This window comes from Dama dama, chromosome 30 (assembly GCF_033118175.1).
Source record: "Dama dama isolate Ldn47 chromosome 30, ASM3311817v1, whole genome shotgun sequence".
Lineage (NCBI taxonomy): Eukaryota > Metazoa > Chordata > Mammalia > Artiodactyla > Cervidae > Dama > Dama dama.
The window spans coordinates 70,688,998-70,707,458 of record NC_083710.1 but is presented as its reverse complement, the minus strand read 5'-3'; the positions used below and the strand labels follow the sequence as shown (position 1 = coordinate 70,707,458).

Sequence of the window (18,461 nt, the reverse complement as noted above, 5' to 3'; positions counted from 1 at the left end):
GATTCAAAACAGTTGAGAAAGGAGACATTGTTTATTTTTCAAATGGTGGAATGACTAATATTTCTTGCACTGTATGTTTTAAAAAGTTGAACAAATTTACGTTTTGGCCTAGATTATAGAGTCTCTTAATTGTCCCATATGTAATTTCTCTACTCCCTACCCTCCACCTCCCCAAAAATGGATCCCTGCTTCAATGGAATTGTTAGGAGAAGCACACTGATTGAAACCGCCCACCCTGGCCAGGCACCATAGTAACCATTTGCATGAGTTGTTTTATGACAGGAGATCCTGATAGGGAATACAGAACTAATAAGCCACCACCAACCGGAACTAATAAGCCACCCCCAACCAGAAGAGTTCGGGAAAAGTCAAAAGGAGACACCGCGTTCTGTCCACTTCCCAGAATCCCTCTTGCTAGCATCCATCTTGGCTGAGCGATGCGTGTGCCACCAGGAAAGACTCTGAATTAGAATGATTGGCCAAAGACCACCAGGAAACTAATCCCATCACCATAAAACCCAAGACTGCGAGTCACGCGGCAGAGCTGTTCTCCTGGGTTCCCTTACCCTATGGCTCTCCACCCGGGTTCCCTTTCCCAATAAAATCTCTTGGTTTGTCAGCACATGTGTCTCCTTGGACAGTTCATTGCCGAGTGTTAGACAAGAGCCCAGTTTCAGGCCCTGGAAGGGATCCCCCTTCCTGCAACACATGTTCTTTGTCCCTTAAAAAAATTGTTAGGCTTTTATAATTGTTAATCAATATTTAGATGTTCTTGATTTGTTTAAATGTTAATAACATGTTAATTAACTTACTAATTTATGGTCAAATTTGATCCAGTTTGTTTACCTTTTATTGTTTTCATGGTAGAACTGTTTTGCTTCCACAAGGAAAACAAATTTAACCAAATATTGATAATATCCCTTTAAATAATAGCATTAATTTGTATGTTGTTTTCTCTAAAGTGGATGTGAACTGTTTTTACTTAGAGGCATGTCCTTCCTATAGACGCGGGTTCGATCCCTGGGTCGGAAAGAACCCTGGAAGAGGGAATGGCAACCCACTTGCCTGGAGAATTCCTTGGAAAGGGGAGCCTGGTAGGCTACAGTTCATAGGGTTGCAAAGAGTCGGACCCGACTGAAGCGACTGAGCACATACTTTATTAGAACTGAAGATTAATTTTCTGTAATTAATGGGGAGCAGTGTGTGGACCAAAGAAAAAACAGTCCCTCGAAGTTGAGAATTATGTTTTATTTGGTGGGCCTGGAAAATCCCATGGACAGAGGAGCCTGGTGGACTACAGTCCACAGGGTCACAAAGAGTCGGGCACAACAGAGTGACTGAAAAACAACAAGCCTTGAATTAGATGATATTGAGTTTTGTTCCGATATGGAATTCCTGTTAGATTGGTTCTGTTAGTCTGTGTGGGGCAGTTATTTCCATTTTGAACTTAGTCCAAGTACATGGTACTTACTCTAGTCATGTCCTTCCTGACAGCTGAAGTGAGTGTCTGAGGTGTTCATCAGGAAGACCTCTTTCCTGTTGGGGGGAGAGTCTGCAGTCTCCTGGCGCTGAGTGACCTCACCGAGGCCCATGGCGTCTGCATCTGTTCATATACAGTGAGGTTCTGACCAGGTCCCTTCGGGAATCTCCACAAGATGTTCTGGGCTTATCCTCTGCTATTCCTACCCAAACTCCAGCCATATCTTCTGCTTATGACATCCATTTCTTCCTCTTCAGTCCAGTGATACTTTAACTCTGGGCACAATATACCCCCAGGTAGAAAACAGGCCAGTCACAGGGCACGCTTCTTCCCAGGGGTCACAGTCCTGCACTGCTGGTCTTTCACCGCCTGAAAACAAGTGCTTCGTATATTTTATGCAACTTCATAGTTTTACAATGGAGGGCAAGTACCCATTATTCTTTCATGGTTGGGAGCATAAATTGGGCAGATTTGCTTGTAAGTCATGTCTTCCTCATTAGTAATACTTACTGTCGCATCATGTTCTGTTTTTTTTTTTTTTATCCTGTGTAGCATCTGAGTGATTGTCATGTGACCGATTCTTGATTTCTATGTTGGCTGCAGTGTTATAATCGCTTCATGTTAACTTGTGTTCCAAAACCAGCCTTTTGGTCCATCAATTCCAATTAGGTTGATTTGTTTTCTTTTTCCCTTTGATGATCAGTTTAAAGTCAGAGTTGGTGTGCGGTTCTGCCTTCTTTTAGTTGTTAAAATTAGGGATCAAATGTGTTTTCTGCATGAAAAATTACCATTTATTTGTATGTAAAATTGCCTTTAAAAAGTAAGTGTGAACCTATTAATATATCCGTTTATATTTTGCCCATGTCCAAAATTATCCAAAAAAAAAGCGAAAAAAGAGTTTGAGATTTTGTTTCTGTTGGCTGTCTTTGTGGACATGGCTGTCACCACATTGAGGGGTTGAAGGACAGCATGGGTCCCTAGAGCCCCGATGTCAGAGGTCATACTCCTCAACCTGACATGCCTCAAGACCACATCAAAGCATTACATTCCAAGAGTGACTTGGTATCACCACAGGAATCCAACTCTGCCTTTTTTCATTTCAGGCCCTTCGCTTGAGTAACTCGGCCATGGGGAAGACTACCACAGGCCAGATAGTCAATCTGCTGTCCAACGATGTGAACAAGTTTGATCAGGTAAGCTGCCCAAGGGATCCTCTTCAGTTTTCCATCCTTCTCACTGCGTTCAGCTTATTGGGATGCCATGTTCTAGGGTTTGGTGTCAGCCAGGGTTCTGTTGAGGACATAAGACAAGGGTTCTCTTTGTCCAACTCATTTCCTCTTTTCAACTTAGATGTAATCATGTGTATTGCCCTGTAGATGAGAATTTTGTTTTTCTGACATTGTGTACAACATGCTTCAGTAATAGACAGGCAGCAGAGTTCTTGCCCAGCTTGATTAGTGTCCCCCTTGGTTAGGGGTCCTCCTGGCGTGGCCCTTCTTGGCACATGGTGTCAGTTTGCTGCCTGAACTGTCTTCCTCCTCTTCGAGGTGATGAAGGCCTGGTGGCCAGGGGTTGCTGCCTGAACTGTCTTCCTCCTCTTCGAGGTGATGAAGGCCTGGTGGCCAGCAGTGCCTGCTGCATAGGGAGCCTGTGAGGAGTAATGCCAACTGGGTGGTCCCTAGTCAGAAGCAACCTACTCTCCACTGTCCCATTACAATCTGTTTTTGCACTTTATGAATAGATCACATTACCCAGGGCATTATAGCTTCTAGTCAAATGTCTATTGCATTAGACACTTCTCTTGCAGTTATTCATTCATCAAACGTGAACAGAGGCCTCTACTCAGTTTCAGGGATGAATAAGATTTAGTTATTGCCCTGGAAAAGCCACAACCTCTTAGGGAGGTAAATACACAAATAATTACTGGAGAGTGTGGGGGAATTAGACTTTACTGGGGTGCCGGGCAGCTGGAGGGGACACAAGGACTGAATTCTGAAGTAGACAGAGTTTGGGGAAACCCTAAGCTCACCTCTGGGGTAGGCAAAATGGAAATCTTCCCGGGGCTGCCAGTCAACTTCTCCCTGGATATATTCCCGCAGTTGACCTTGTGCTGCCCTGTGAAGCATCATCTCAGGCTGATGCTTAGATTTCTGCTTTAGCAGGTTTAAAACCCACTGTGATCATTTCTGTTTAGGTCCCCATCTGTTCTTTGACAGGAGATTGTTTTAAAGTGTGTCCTTATAGGTTTTGTTTTTGTATAGTCCTAAGAAGGCTTTGTCTTTTTCTTTTAAGGTAACGATGTTCTTGCACTTTCTGTGGGCAGGGCCACTGCAGGCTATCGTAGTGACCGCCCTGCTCTGGATGGAAATAGGAATATCATGTCTTGCTGGGATAGCGGTTCTCATTATTCTTCTGCCTTTGCAAAGCTGCATCGGGAAGTTGTTTTCGTCACTCCGGTAAGAGAGAGACTGGTTTAAAAAATTGTTAATATGTAACTGGTTAACATCTACCATTTGCTTGAAGTCATTTGATGCTCCAGACACCAAACCTGAATAAGTAGAGTGTCCTTAAGCAGAATGTAGCTTAAATGATGTTATTTAAGCTTTATTAAATAGTAATAATCTTAGAGGCCCAGTTCCAGATGCATATATTTTTGTTATGCTTCTGTTGGAGCCATTTTCAGGTGTGTATATGTTTGTATCTTGTTTTTAATACAACGTTATAAGCACCCAAAGAGTGAGATCAATCTTAAATATGACTTTGTAAAGTACCACAGTCTCAGCAGCGTTTGTGATAACAAGAGACTGGTGATGAAGGACCTGATGGTGATGAATTAGAGCTGAAACAGGTCCCAGAAGGTTGGAGGTGGATCATTGTCTAGGTTGTCAGGTGATGGAGATCTTGTGCTATTTGAAGCATATTTAAGTTTTTGTGTGTGTGTGTGTGTATACTTTTTCATGTTGTGTTTTTCTCTACTTGGAATTTCATTTCCTACCTTTGCTGTGAAAAGCTGTTCCTTATCCTTCGAGGCCCTGTTCCAGTGCTACCAGGTCTCTGAAGCTTTTCTTGCTCTCCTTTCCCAGTGCCATTAACAACCCCATCTTTTCTGCTCCCCAGCACTTTACTCCTATTTTATTACATCACTGACACTGTCTTCCTGTTAGATTTGGGTGTCTTTCTGACTTCCTTGGGCAGGTGGTTTGTATCTAACTCATTTCAGGTCTTCCTTGCCAGTACTGTAAGTTCTCTAGGTTACTTCTTGAAGTGGGCTGGATGGTTGACTCCGTAATTGAAGTCCCGTCTGTACTTTGAGTAGGACCTGCCTGTGTTGTCAGCTTAGGAGAGCTGCAGGGAATCATTTGATCCCTCATGCTTGGCTGTGCCCCTGCTGCTGTCCGTAAGGAAATTCTTGCTGTGATCACTAAGGCTCATCTCTCACATTTGTCCCCTTAGGAGTAAGACCGCAGCCTTCACAGACACCAGGATCAGGACCATGAATGAAGTTATAACTGGCATCAGAATAATAAAAATGTATGCTTGGGAAAAGTCTTTTGCAGAACTTATCACCAATTTGAGAAGGTAAGTTTTTGTACACAGACGTATTTTCTGGTTTATTTCATATTTACTGAGTGGTTTAGAAGTCTTCCCAAGTTTTCAGATTAAAGTGAGCTTAAATACTTAAATATGTGGCCCATACAAAGTTATGGCCCTTTTCACTTGTTATATGTGAAAAAAGTTAATACCTTCACATTGAGCTGTTATTTGCCCCTGAGCGTCAACATTTCTTAAAACTGGAAAGGTGGCTGATTCATGTCAATATATGACAAAAACCACTACAATATTGTAAAGTAATTAGCCTCCAACTAATAAAAATAAATGAAAAAAAAAAAACTGGGAAGGCAGAGAAACCTTCAGCTTCAGAGACTTGCAATTGCAAAACCAGCAACTCAGAGAGCCTCTCTCCGGAAGCGGGTAGATTATTGTTATTCAGAAAGGTGTTGTCAGCTTTAATGTTAAAAGGTGTCTTAGGGGAGTCTTTGTCAAAATCATTAGGTTTTATTGAGGGAGAGACATTGGGATCTGTGCCCTCTGGCAGGGGAGGAGCCCTTGGAGCAGCCTGGGCAGGGTTAGTAGGAAAATCTTGATGTACCTTTTGTTGTTCTAATTGGGCCTTTTGTAAGGTATCATCTAATTATATATTTATATTTATATTCATGTAATAAGTGTTCTGCCTGTTGCTGAATATCAGGAGGGCTAGAATTACCTTGAAATTGCAGAATCACAGTTTCAATGAGAGCCCATAGGGGCCAGAAATCTATCGAAACTACCTTCATTAGGGAACCAAGGGTTACATTCAACCAATGTCTGAAGGCAAGCCTCTATTCTCTGGCGTGAAACCGAAAATCCCTGAACTTTAAATAAGTGCTGAAGTAAAGTAGAAAAGTGAGGGGGCTTCCCAGCCGATTTACCTGTGTCTTAGTACTTGCCGGCCTCAATAGGCCCTGGGGGTCACTCCGTCCAAAGCCACGTGTACCAGAGTCCCTGTATCTGGGCGCCACTTGTTGGTCCTTTAATGGATCGGAACCTGGTGGTTCCGAGAGTAAGAGAGAGAAAGAGGCTGATATCCCCTGGTTTACGCGGAAAGCCAACAGAGCCCTGTTCGTAGGGCTCCCGCTGCTGCACGTAGGCACCAGGCGCCCTCTCAAGTAGGTGAAGGCACAGTGCGCCTTCTCCAGAGGGTCTTAGAAGCCCGGGTAAGAAAGTGAGCTCAGTGGGCCTCCGTGCTCCAAGGAATTAGCCAGAAATAGAGAGAGAAAGAGAAAGAAAGAAAGATAGACACGGGGACCAAAGTTCTGATGGAGCAAAGGTGTTTTAATCAACATGGCGTGGGCATATGTACTGTCTTATCAGGTGGTTATTCTCAGCAAAGACAAAGATTAAAATTCCAGACTTACAAAACATAAGATGATCCCTATCAAAGAGAGAGTTGCAAACGATCACCTTTTACCATTTGGCTCATAAAAAGGAAGAGGGTACTTATCACTGTAATGAGAAATGCCTGGATTCCTCAGCCCGGGGAAAGGCATGCCTCTCCTCTTAATTCCTGAATATTCAGGAATCAATAAGGGCCAGAGGGTTCCTGACAGATCCCTCTTGTTAAATGCTTCCTGGTATGCAGTATCTCCAGGATGTTAGGGATGGATTATCTTAATCTGTGTCCACTCCCTAGAAAGGGGCCACTCACACGGGGCGCTGAATATCTTGGATGTCCATGCTTCTTTTAAACCTATTTCCTACACTTTTTTTTCCAGGAAAGAAATTTCCAAGATTCTGAGAAGTTCCTACCTCAGAGGGATGAATTTGGCATCATTTTTTGTTGCAAGCAAAATCATCGTTTTCGTCACCTTCACCACCTACGTGCTCCTTGGCAACACGATCACAGCCAGCCGTGTGTTTGTGGCGGTGTCGCTGTACGGGGCTGTGCGGTTGACAGTCACCCTCTTCTTCCCTTCGGCCATCGAGAAGGCGTCAGAGGCATTCGTCAGCATCCGAAGGATCAAGGTTTGCCAACACTTAACTTCATTATGTTGTAGGTGGATTTTGTGTCTTTTTTTTTTTTTTTTTTGCCTCTTTTTATTTCGTGTCAATGTGTTTCAGTTAGCTGAGGTTTACTTTTCTTAGTGCCAAGGCTGGCAGTCATTCCGAAATGTCTCAGTGCTCCCCTGTCTTCTAAATGATCTCTGCGCACTTATGGCCAGCAGGGGTACAGGCTCTTGATGACTGCAGGATGATTAAGTTGTTTGAAAGGAGGAGCAGCAAACAGATTGCATCTCCTGTGCTCCCTCGAATGACTAGGTAGTGACCGTGCTCAGTCCTGGCATGAATAGGATTCCTCTCTGGGCTGGGAGGGGAGGAACTTGCTGAGAGGTCCCTGCTCCTTAGGCAGGAATAGTGGCCTCAGATTCTTTGTATCTCAGATAGATTCTTTCCTCCATAGATGTTTCACTTGATTTCTGAGCTTCCCCTTTTGATTTGCCTCTTTGTCTCTGCCCTTTTCCTGTAACTGCTTAATCCTCTCTAGCTGCCCTCTTCCTTTCAAACTTGTGATTCCAACATACCCACAATCTGTCCAGCTCTTTATTTAAAAAGTGTCTTTAAATTGCCAGAGATGAATAATTTCCATCACCAAGATAAGACCCTGTAGATATTTAAGGATTTATGTTTTTATGAATCAGTCAAAAATGAGGATGAATTGGCTCTGTGAGGCGGCCTGGGCATGAACTTAAGTGTCTGGACTTTATAAAACATCTAATTTGTTTTGTTCCCATGTCTCCATAGTGATGGTTGGCCAATAATAGACCTCAAGTGAAATTAGCTTTGGCTGTGGTTTTGACTTTATTTTTTGGTCTTGCCATAAAAGCTGAGATATTTTATGAAGTTTCTGTAGTATAAAAAAAACCATTGCACCTAAAACAGATCAGTCATATGAGGTCAGTTCTGGTCCCCTGAGTTTATCTTTCTTTCTGATGGGGCTGCTTAGCAACAGTGTTAAGGAATGGTCCATACAGTTCAATAAAATTTCTTTCTGCTTTCACATCTTGAAGCAGAACACTTAGGAATGAATTTGGACCATAGTAATGTTCTCAGTGACACGGTGACCTGTCCAGAGGGAAGCTTCACATGTGTTTTGTTCTGCTGTGGTCTCGTTATCGCTGCTGCAGGGCTCCCTGTGTGGTCCAGGATCTCTTAAACCTTGTACACATCATCTAACTTCATCTCGACAGCAATTGAATGAGAGTAGCATTAATGTCCCTACTTTACAGATAAGGAAACAGGTTCCTATGTAATAGGTGAAATAGCTCACCCATCCTCACGCAGCTTTCAAATGACAGAACTAGGATTCTTCCCAAAGCCTGATTTCTTTTTTTTTTTTTAAACCACTGTTCCAATACCTTGTTTGTACCTTCTGGCATGTGGAATGGTGGAATGTCTTGGCTCACTTGTTTGGGCCCCCTGGGTCACCTTCTCTTCCGTCTTTGATTTAAGCAAATGCTCCTCAACCTCCACCAGCCCCATGACAGTCTCCCAGCACTTTTGTTTACCCTGATCTAGGGCTTCCATGTATATGCACGGCCAGCCCTGCACTGCCCAGCATCATGTCAGGTAGAGTGATGCTGACTCCCTGGGAGTGTTTTAAGTCCCGAGCTGCTTTGAGTTTTAGGGCTGGCAAGTCACCTGGAAGGAGAAGAACAAGAACTTGTTTTTTTCTCTTCCTTGTCTCTCGCTTGGATGTGTTCAAGCCCAATTAGAAGTCGAAAAGGGCAGCAGGAGTGGAAGAAAAGGTCAGCTGAGTTTACTGACCTAAGTGGTCAGAACTGGGCAAGGTTTGATCACAGGTGGGCTGGAGGCATGGCAGGCATGTAGAGTTTAGAACAAGGTGTGGTATTGAGTCCTGCTGCCCCATTGCAGGGTGGGACGCCATAGACTAGGTGGTCATTGCCCAGGATTTCCACTCAGGTCATGTCTGGAAGCCCTAGGAAGGAAACCCACCACCCCTGCCCACCTTGGAGGGGGTGCAATGGTCCTTTTATTTTTCTCTTAGTAATAAAAGTGGACTGAAGGTTTTGGCATTGTGCTACTGCAATAGGATTATAAATATCTTGTCTTAACTTAGAAGCACCAAAAGTCTTCAGTGTCTTTTATATCCAGTGAAATATGTCTCTGAGGTTAATATTGTTCAGAAAGCTTTGTAGGTTTTCCCTTTCCAGCTACTGGGAAGTCAATCTTTTTGGCTGCAGTTCTGACGTTGATACTTTTCTGCCTGACCTGTTCTGGGTCTTCACTTCATGGCTCTAATGGCCACTTAATTCCAGCTTTTTCATCAGCCTGAGCCCTGGGGAAAAAAAATGCAGCCAGCACTTTTGGTTCCTTTACAAGCTGGTCATGTGTTGGAATCTCATTTAACCTCTGGAAGATTATACTGTCTTTCCCCACTCAGACCTATTTGTGGACAAATGCTCAATAAATTTAATTCTTCATTTAAGGCATAATTTTTCCTTTTTTTTAAGTCAGTTTTTTTTTGAAAGTGAGGAATTTCTAGTTGACTATACACACACTGGATATTGAGTTTTTTGGTAACACGCTTAAGCTAAAATTTTAATTTCTGTCTAGAAAAGTTGGATAATATATATGTACAACCTTTTGCTTGTTGCTGTGTGAACCCAGACTGTGTAAGGCTGTAGCCATGCAGTCAGTGAACAGTCAAATCCATGCACCCACTACATGGTACAGTCTCTTCCTTTAGCTAATGCCTATGATGGGCTGACTTTGTGCAGGGCTCAGTCTTCGTTGAAGTTGGACAGTGTAAGTGCATGAATGACATAGTGTCTCCTCTCTATATGACTTACTGTCCCCCTGGGGTTTCAAAGGTGGGGAGGATGGTGGCAGCCTTCAGGGTTCTGAGCTGGTTCCCAGGAGGATTAGCATTTGAGATGGACTGGAAGGATGGATGAGATTAGTACTCAGGGTGTCTAGGCAGTGGCCACTTGGGGACTGTGGACTTAGGTGCTGGTGGGACATTGTGGGTATTTAAATGTGGTGGACACGTTCAGTCTTGCTGTAAAGAGATCAAGAGGGAGTGGTGTTGAGGTAGGGTCAGTGGTGGTGGGGAGGGCTGGGGAAAGAACCAGCAAAAAAAAAAAGATATATCAGTATTTGAATAATTATAGCGAGTGAGATGCTGAAATTATGTTGTTTCAAGAGGAACAAAGAATTGTCAGAGAGAAACTGTCAGAACAGGCCGAGAGCGGTACATGGCTGACGATGGGAGAGGTGGTGTGGAGAGAGAACTCAGGCTGCGGTGGTTGAGAGCTTGCAGAGGAGTGCTCAGACCACCGTCCGTCCATCCTTCCTCCTGCTGGACACAGGCTCAGGGCGGGTAGGAGTATCTGTGCCCCGTGTCCAGGTTCTTGGGGAGCCTGGATGAGAGGAGGAGGGAACACAAGTGGATTGTGACTCCCACCAGCTGGTCTCTGGAGAGATGCAGGGATCTCTTCTTCCTTTTCCTGCACAGAAGCAGGTTTTTGTGTTGTTTTTACCAGTTGTTCTTTTGAAGTTGAAGGTGCAAACACATTTGTAGCCTTGTGGCACAATAGATGAGGATGTCAAGGACTTGAAGGCTGTTCATGATGTTTAGCAGAGAGAACGTTCCTGCTCATGTTGTTCTGTTTCTCAAACGACCTCACATGTTGTGTCAGTTGCCACCTGTGTTGGTGGGGATTCGGTTTGCCTCTCGGTCCTAGAATTATCCGTGCTGCTTACAAGTTGCTTACAATTACCCAAGTTGTTTACAAGGATATTTTGTTTTTCTCTCATGCAAGAGTCCTTTTAAGTCTCTGAATGGATTTCCTGGAGCTGCCATAAAAAGTACCCCAAACTTGGTGGCTTAAAACCACAGAATTATGTTGTTTCACAGCCTTGGAGCCTAAAAGTCTGGAATCAAGGTGTCAGCAGAGTCAGGATCCCCCTGAATCCTACATGGGTAACTCACTTCCTCTCCTCTGTTAGCTTAGGAATTTGCAGGCAAACCTAGGAACTCCTTGACTTGTAACTGCCATCACTCCAGCCTCTGTCTCCATAATCACATAGTTATTTTCTGTCTCTGTGTCTCTCTTCTTATAAGGACACCAATCTTAGTGGGTCCAGTGCCCACCCTATCCACTGTGAGCTCACCTTAATTGATTACACCTGCAACAACCCTATTTCCAAATAAAGTCATGTTTTGAAGTATTTGGGGTTAGGACCTTATGATATTTTTTGAGTGGGATTTACAATTCTCCCCAGAACAAGTTCCGTGTGTGTGTGTGTGTGTGTATAATATACTTTATTGCATGCTATTATAATAATGTGCATATATATAATATAGTTTATTGTATGCTATTACAATGTGTATATATGTGTGTGTATATATACATATACTTCATTGTATGTTATTATAATAGTATATAATATTGTATGTGTTATCTGGTTTGTTCTAGTGTAAACTACACATTACGTACAGTTGGCATGGCAGTATGTAGGCTGCATAAATTTTTTTATTGAAGATTCTAAGGAAGCAATTCTTTTTGTTTATTCTTTGTTCCTGTAGTTTAAATAATCTAATCTGTGTGTTTCCTTCTTCTGTAGAACTTCCTGTTACTTGATGAGATAACACAGTTCCACTCTCAACTACCATCAGATGGTAAAATGATCGTGAATGTGCAAGATTTCACTGCTTTTTGGGATAAGGTAGCAAACCTTCTATTATAAGATCTTGACTGCTGAAAGGTTTCTTGGAGAATATTGAGGTTTTATATATGGCATAAATGTGATTTATTCATTTACTTAAAGTATGTTATCAAAAATTCTCAGTGAGGAGTAAGGTTTGCATGTGATAGAGATTCAGTGTAAAATTAGCCTAAGACATTTGACATGTGGCTCTCAAGAGAACTATTAACCCATTTGGAACTAATGGTAGAATTTGCAGCATTGGAGAGAAGATGCCTCAGTTGTGATACAGGTTAACCAACAAATATACAACCAGTCATTAAAGACAGCAGGTTTTTGGGAATCAGTGTACATTTTTTGCCTTGATGTTGTCAGACCATCATTGCAGCCTAGCAAAACCACGCTTGCGTGCTCTGCCCTGTCTGACTCTTTGCGACCACATGGACTGTAGCCCTCCAGGCTCTTTTGTCCATGGGATTTCCTAGACGAGAATACTGGAGTGGGTTGCCATTTCCTACTCCAGGGGATCTTCCTGACTCAGGGTTTGAACACTTGTCTCCTGCATTGCAGGCAGATTCTTCACTGCTGAGTTAGGTATTTTGCTGTGAGTTAGGGTGGGGGCCCCCCATCCTAATCTTCTGCATGGTTCCGGCTAGTTTGTTAGCAGCCAGGGGCCAGGAGGAGACAGCAGGTGGGCATAGTGAGCACCGGTGATTGCCAGTTGAAGGGGTGCAGTGTGTAGAAGCTGACAGGGAGAACTGAAGAATTTCTAGCACTTGGTTTGTTTATGAAATAAAGGGCTTCCCTTCCTTGTGGCTCAGCTGGTCAAGAGTCTGCCTGCAGTGCTGGAGACCTGGGTTCAGTCCCTGGGTTGGGAAGATTCCCTGGAGAATTTGTATAGTTCAAGGGGTTGCAAAGAGTCAGACACGACTGAGTGACTTTCACTTTCACAAAAAGCAAGCAGAAAAAGCAACAAGGACCACTCTCAAAATTGTACACGCAGTGCCTCCCCCTTTACCAGTGACTGAAAGTTTCCACCTCCATGATTCCATGGTTCTCTGTGCACATCCTCCCCTGCACTGGTGTAGAAGTGAAAGTGAAAGTCACTCAGTCTGACTCTTTGCGACCCCATGGACTTTACAATCCATGGAATTCTCTAGGCCAGAACACTGGAGTGGGTAGCCATTCCCTTCTTCCGGCGATCTTCCCAACCCAGGGATTGATCCCAAGTCTCCCGCATTGCAGGCGGACTCTTAACCCGCTGAGCCACAAGGGAGGCCCAAGAATGCTGGAGTGGGTAGCCTATCCCTTCTCAACCTTTTCTTCCTGACCCAGGAAACTGGAGTCTCCTGCATTGCAGGCAGATTCTTTACCAACTGAGCTATCAGGGAATTAATCAGGGTGTGGCATAGGATAGTAGGGTAGATAGAACAACACATGGCCCAGGAGAAGGGAGTTCCATGTAGGGAATTACTTAATGCAGACAGTGGAAGAGCCTCTCTGCTGGTGGCACTGGGGACCACAGTGCAAGTGTCTAGACCCTCAGACTTGTGTGTTTTCCTGCCTGTGAGACTACATATTGTGCCACTGCTTCAGATTCAGTACCTGCCTCTGCACCTACAAAACGGTCGTATATTTCCAAATAAATAATAATATACCCCTACAGCTTTTGCACATGGAAATTCAAACAAGATAACTTTTCCAACCTGATAGTTGCTCCTAGCTTAATGTTACAGATTTTCCCTCCTATTTTTGTATTTCTCATCATAATACAGTTGAAGCATTTATGGAAAACAGCATTAAAATTCCATTATAAGGGCTACTATGTAAATGCTAACATTACCAAATTTATCTTGTTCCAAACTATGCAGCATTTTAAAATGAACTCTTTTGCTCTTAGTCCAAAGAAGTTAATCATGTTCTGATACTTCTGTGCAATTTGCATTACAGTACATCACAGCTTTCTGACCTTGCCTATGCAAGGAATGTGTCCCTTGCTGGGGTCATGAGTAATTAGGGGCTGTCAGGTTAGGTCATAGGTGAGAGAGCTCTTGGGAGGCGGAGGGACACTGACATTGGAGATTTAGAAAGAAGCTAAGTCTGAATGAAGCCCCTGCTGGGCTGGGAGGCTGGAGGAAGACATGAGCTTTGTAACTGGCTCCCCTCCATAACCAGCAGGGCAGGTGGGGGGAATATCTCAGGATCCAGGTCTCATTCATGAACTAGAGTGGGGCTCAGCTGATGATGCTTCTGAGCCAGCATCTCCTAAGCCTGGATAACCAAGATGGGAGGGGACCCAGCAGCAGTGAGCAGTGCAGTGCTGCCCCCTTCTGGGCACAGCCGAGCAGTGCCCAATCCTGAAGCCTGAACTGGGCGGAAATAGTGTCTGGCCCTGACAGACTGTGAGGGTTGGTGACAGGGAGCTGACGTTTGTAGGTGGATCACTATTTTTAGTCTTAGCTGAGTGAAATAGAAGCCCTAAATGTTAGAGAAGAATAAGAAATTGGAAGATGCTTTAAAAATGTTTCTTATGTATTAAAATCTAGTCTCTTTGTAATTCCTATGAAACCTGGGGCTAGTAATTTAATCATGAAAAGCCTCAGGCCCGAACAGAGAGGAAGTCCATAAATTTTGCCCTGACCAACTGAAGGGTTGCAACAGGAAGCTATGCTTGTGTATTTTATCCACAGAATCATGAACCGTTGTGAGAGGAAAATAATGAAATATTTTTGAGTGAAAAATAATTACGGAATCCAGGGGTCAGTTAAAAAGAAAGGAGTGAAAAGATGTCTCTTTTAAAATCTAGTGCTAGTTATTTTGATGATTATAAATAATTATTTTTTTAAGTAAGTGACTATATCATCAGTTCAGTTTTTTCCAGAGAAATTTTTCATTTAGAACATGATCTTTTATTAGTCTTTGGGCATTTTATGTAATCACATTTAATTACTTTTAGAAAAATTAGCAGTTAAGGATACAGTATATGTAATGACACATATATACACCCTTAAGTTTGTTCACGAACATGACCTGTGATTGAATGATGCATGATGAATACTTTGTTCTTCTCCTTTGTGTTGGATTGTTTACCATCACACATAACTCCCTGGTTTGTTTTGGTTTTACAGTAGAGGTGCTTTGTTCTCTGTTTAGCATGTAAGAGAGATAACATTGAGGCATTATTACTGACCCATAATGTTACACTTAATTCCCTCCCCCTTTTTTTGGTTTTGTTTTGTTTCTGGTGTGAAACTACAGCTCTGGTTAAATTGGAGCCTTGACTACCATTTATGTGACTTTATTTACCAAGAGCAACTATATCATAAAGTGCTCTGCTGCTTGCTGAGCATTAGTAAGACTCATTCTTTACCAAGTGAAAATACAGAGGTGAGAGGAGATATCAAATTATTAGTAGAGGAACAGGCATGATGTGTACGTATTCTGCCACCTTGTGGACAGTACTGAAGTTGACACAACCAAGGGCTATAATGAAAATTCACAATTGATTTAAAAACCTCCCATACTGGATATTCAATTAAGTATGTTATTGTAGTAAGTTAGTGTGCAGAATGCAGGTACATATTGAACACATGACTTGTCATTTCAGTCCTTAAATCCAGTGAGCGTCTGGAACAGTGTTTGTATTGAAATATGATAAAAAGGAGCCTTCCTAAAGGCAAACTAAAGTTTTTTCAAAGATATTTTGGGATAAAAGGCCCCCAAGGCTCAGTATCTTAAAACAGAAAGGAGGAAAATATGGGTTATATTAGCATATCAATGATATCTTGTTTTCTCCACTTTTCAGAGTTCTTTGTGTTATTTTATTGAGATGAACAAAATTTTCTTAACTTATATTTGCAGGCATCAGACACCCCAACCCTACAAGGCCTTTCCTTTACTGTCAGACCCGGTGAACTGTTAGCTGTGGTCGGACCTGTGGGAGCAGGAAAGGTAAGTTGTGATGCCTTTTGCCAGCTTGATGTAATGCCACAGCCTCTGACTTGAGCCCGGAGCTGTGTATAATTCACTTTGAATTGAGGGTGTCTAGAACAGTGTTTTCTCTAGATGTGTTCCATGGAACATTAGTTTTTCAAGACGGTCTTGTAGCCAGATAAATCTGGATAAATGCACACTGTGCTTTCCTTCTTGGTGCTTCACGTTGCACATTTGGAAACTGCTTGTCAGGCTCTTGATATGTCAGTGAAGGAAATTATTGTTCTGACGGCTGTTCAGGACAGAAGGAGATAGAGGGGTCTTCTTTTTGTGACGGTTGGCCCTCCAGGAAGTTTGGAGGTTGGAAAGGCTCTTCTGGGAATTTTGAGCATTTCCTCCCATGAAATGACTTGGTCCCGGCCGTGCCCAGGGTAATGAATGTGTAGCCACGAGCTGGAGCTAAAGGTACAGATGAGAGCAAGATTCCAACGTCTCTGCCCTCCAGAGGCAACCAAGTTCTGCGGCAGACAGATTACTTCAGCCCAGTGTGGTAGTGTTGTGATGTGTGGACACAGACACACCACTTCTATGTGGTAGACAAGATTTGAACGACATGTGCACATGAACCTAGTCTGAAAGAACAAAACACAGTTCTAAATGAGGGATATGTACATGAGAGGGTGATGAGTTCCTATACGAAGGACTTTTTTGAAACATGACTCCAGAGGTTTTTTTTAAAAAAAAAAAAAAAAAAATCATTTTTGGATATGTTAGTCACAGAAAACTTGTTAAGAACAAATATTTGATAAGTAAAAGATGCCTGGGATGCAGGAACAGCTGAATTAAACATCAGATACTTGAACCACGCATTCTGCTGGGCTGTTTTGTTAGTTCAGAATGTCAAACATTCTTAATTAGTCTTCACTGAGTTTAGAATTTCATTTGGGAGAAACTGTTGGGCAGTTTAGGTTGTTATGCTGTGCTTAGTCATTCAGTCGTGTCTGACTCTTAGCTACCCCATGGACTGTAGCTCACCAGGTTCCTCCATCCATGAGGATTCACCAGGCAAGAATACTGGAGTGGGTTGCCGTGCCCTCCTCCAGGGGATCTTCCCCACCCAGGCATGGAACCCATATCTCCTGCATTGCAGGTGGACTCTTTACTGTCTGAGCCACCAGGGAAGCCCGTTTAGGTTGTTTTAGTGTAATATTAATAATAATATTACTCATCAACCGAATATATTCATTTACTAGTTTATATTGATCAATAGTGTTATTTCTTTTTTTTTTCCCCTGCAACTGCCAGAACTGTACTTTATCCTGTTCTAAATGAAAGGGTTCTATCGTGTATCAAGCACCAGGGTGGGGTCAGCTGTGCTGCGGGGCGTGTTCTGTCCTGCGTGCACCCTGTTCACGTGTGTGTGTTGCTGTCTGTTACAGTCCTCACTGTTGAGCGCTGTGCTGGGGGAGCTGCCCCTAAGCCAGGGACAGGTCAGCGTGCACGGGAGGATCGCGTATGTTTCTCAGCAGCCCTGGGTGTTCTCAGGAACTGTGAGGAGTAACATTTTATTTGGGAAGAAATATGAAAAGGAGCGATATGAAAAAGTAATAAAGGCTTGTGCTTTGAAAAAGGTGAGTAATGACTTTTGAGTGGCATATGCTCAGATATCAAATGACAATCGTGTTGGTTTAAGCTGCAAGATCTGTTAGAAGATCTTTTAGTGTTGCTTAATACTTGAGGCTGGTTTTCTCATGAACATGCACACACATATGCTACTGTTTGAATTTTGATGTCGTAACGACACAGAATACCTTTTTTGGGGTAGGGATGGATTGTTTCACCTTTTGCAGTTTCATTCACTTCTCTTTTAGGGCACAATTACAAAACTTCATAAAAATGGCACAATGTAATGAACCCTCATGTACCCACCCCGGGTTCACCCAGGATCAGATGGTGGCCAGTCTTGCTGCATCTCCACTACCTGCCCTCTGCCTGTCCCACCCCCACCCCAGACTATTCTGGAGCAGACTCTAGACCTCAGATTAGTTCATCAGTAAATATTTCATTAGTTTTTCTCTCAGAGACTGAAAAGAGATAGCATTATTTCACTTGAAAAATAACCCAAATTCCTGACTGTCACCAGCTTTCTCATCAGTGCTTACATGTTGTTGATCATCTCACTGAGAAACCTCCTTCACCATTGTTGGAATCCACATGAGATCTGCCTCCTGCGCCTGGTTGATGCCTGCTTGGTCCCTTTCTGTCTCTAGGTTTTCCTCTCCACTTTGCTTTTCCTTAGTAATTAAAGAAAAAGGACTCCTTTAACATTTCTTCTTAATACAGCCTATATTCACTGGAGGAGAGATTGTTTTCAGAAACGGTATTGTGTTTCACAGAAAATGGAAATTGAAACATTTTACTGTACATGGAGATTTAGTAAATAAAATTAGGGAATCAGTTATGCAAACTGGGCTTACCTAGTAGGAGAATATATTGATAATTTGATGGAAGGTAAGGAAAAAAGGTAAATACTGATTAGATGCTATGTTATTTTCTTTGGTTATAAAAATCAGGGAATAATAGCATTAAAGGGCTCCCCTGGGTCAGTTCAGTGTAGTCTGGACATCCAACTGTTCTTTTATATTGTGAGGAAAAAGGCTGGACAGCCTTTCAAAGGTGTGGGGGTGAAGACCTGTGAGGAAATAGTTATTCTGCTTGAACAGTGGCTTGAACATCATAGAGTAGCATTTGATGATTTTGTGGACATAAGAGGATTGTTTGC

The 18,461-nt window shown here is 42.8% G+C and overlaps 1 protein-coding gene across 3 annotated transcripts in view; it reads left to right on the top strand.

Moving 5' to 3' along the window:
* LOC133049557 (ATP-binding cassette sub-family C member 4) overlaps positions 1–18,461 on the top strand; it is a 178,685-nt gene that overhangs the window by 58,502 nt on the left and 101,722 nt on the right. For 2 of the 3 annotated variants that reach the window (XM_061133650.1, XM_061133649.1), the window contains 7 exons: positions 2,584–2,673; positions 3,773–3,936; positions 4,934–5,059; positions 6,793–7,042; positions 11,666–11,767; positions 15,608–15,697; positions 17,119–17,310. In XM_061133650.1, coding sequence (XP_060989633.1) covers positions 2,584–2,673; positions 3,773–3,936; positions 4,934–5,059; positions 6,793–7,042; positions 11,666–11,767; positions 15,608–15,697; positions 17,119–17,310 — 1,014 coding nt within the window. Of the gene's footprint in view, positions 1–2,583; positions 2,674–3,772; positions 3,937–4,933; positions 5,060–6,792; positions 7,043–11,665; positions 11,768–15,607; positions 15,698–17,118; positions 17,311–18,461 lie in introns of those variants that run through there. The other variant, XM_061133651.1, reaches the window with a different exon arrangement.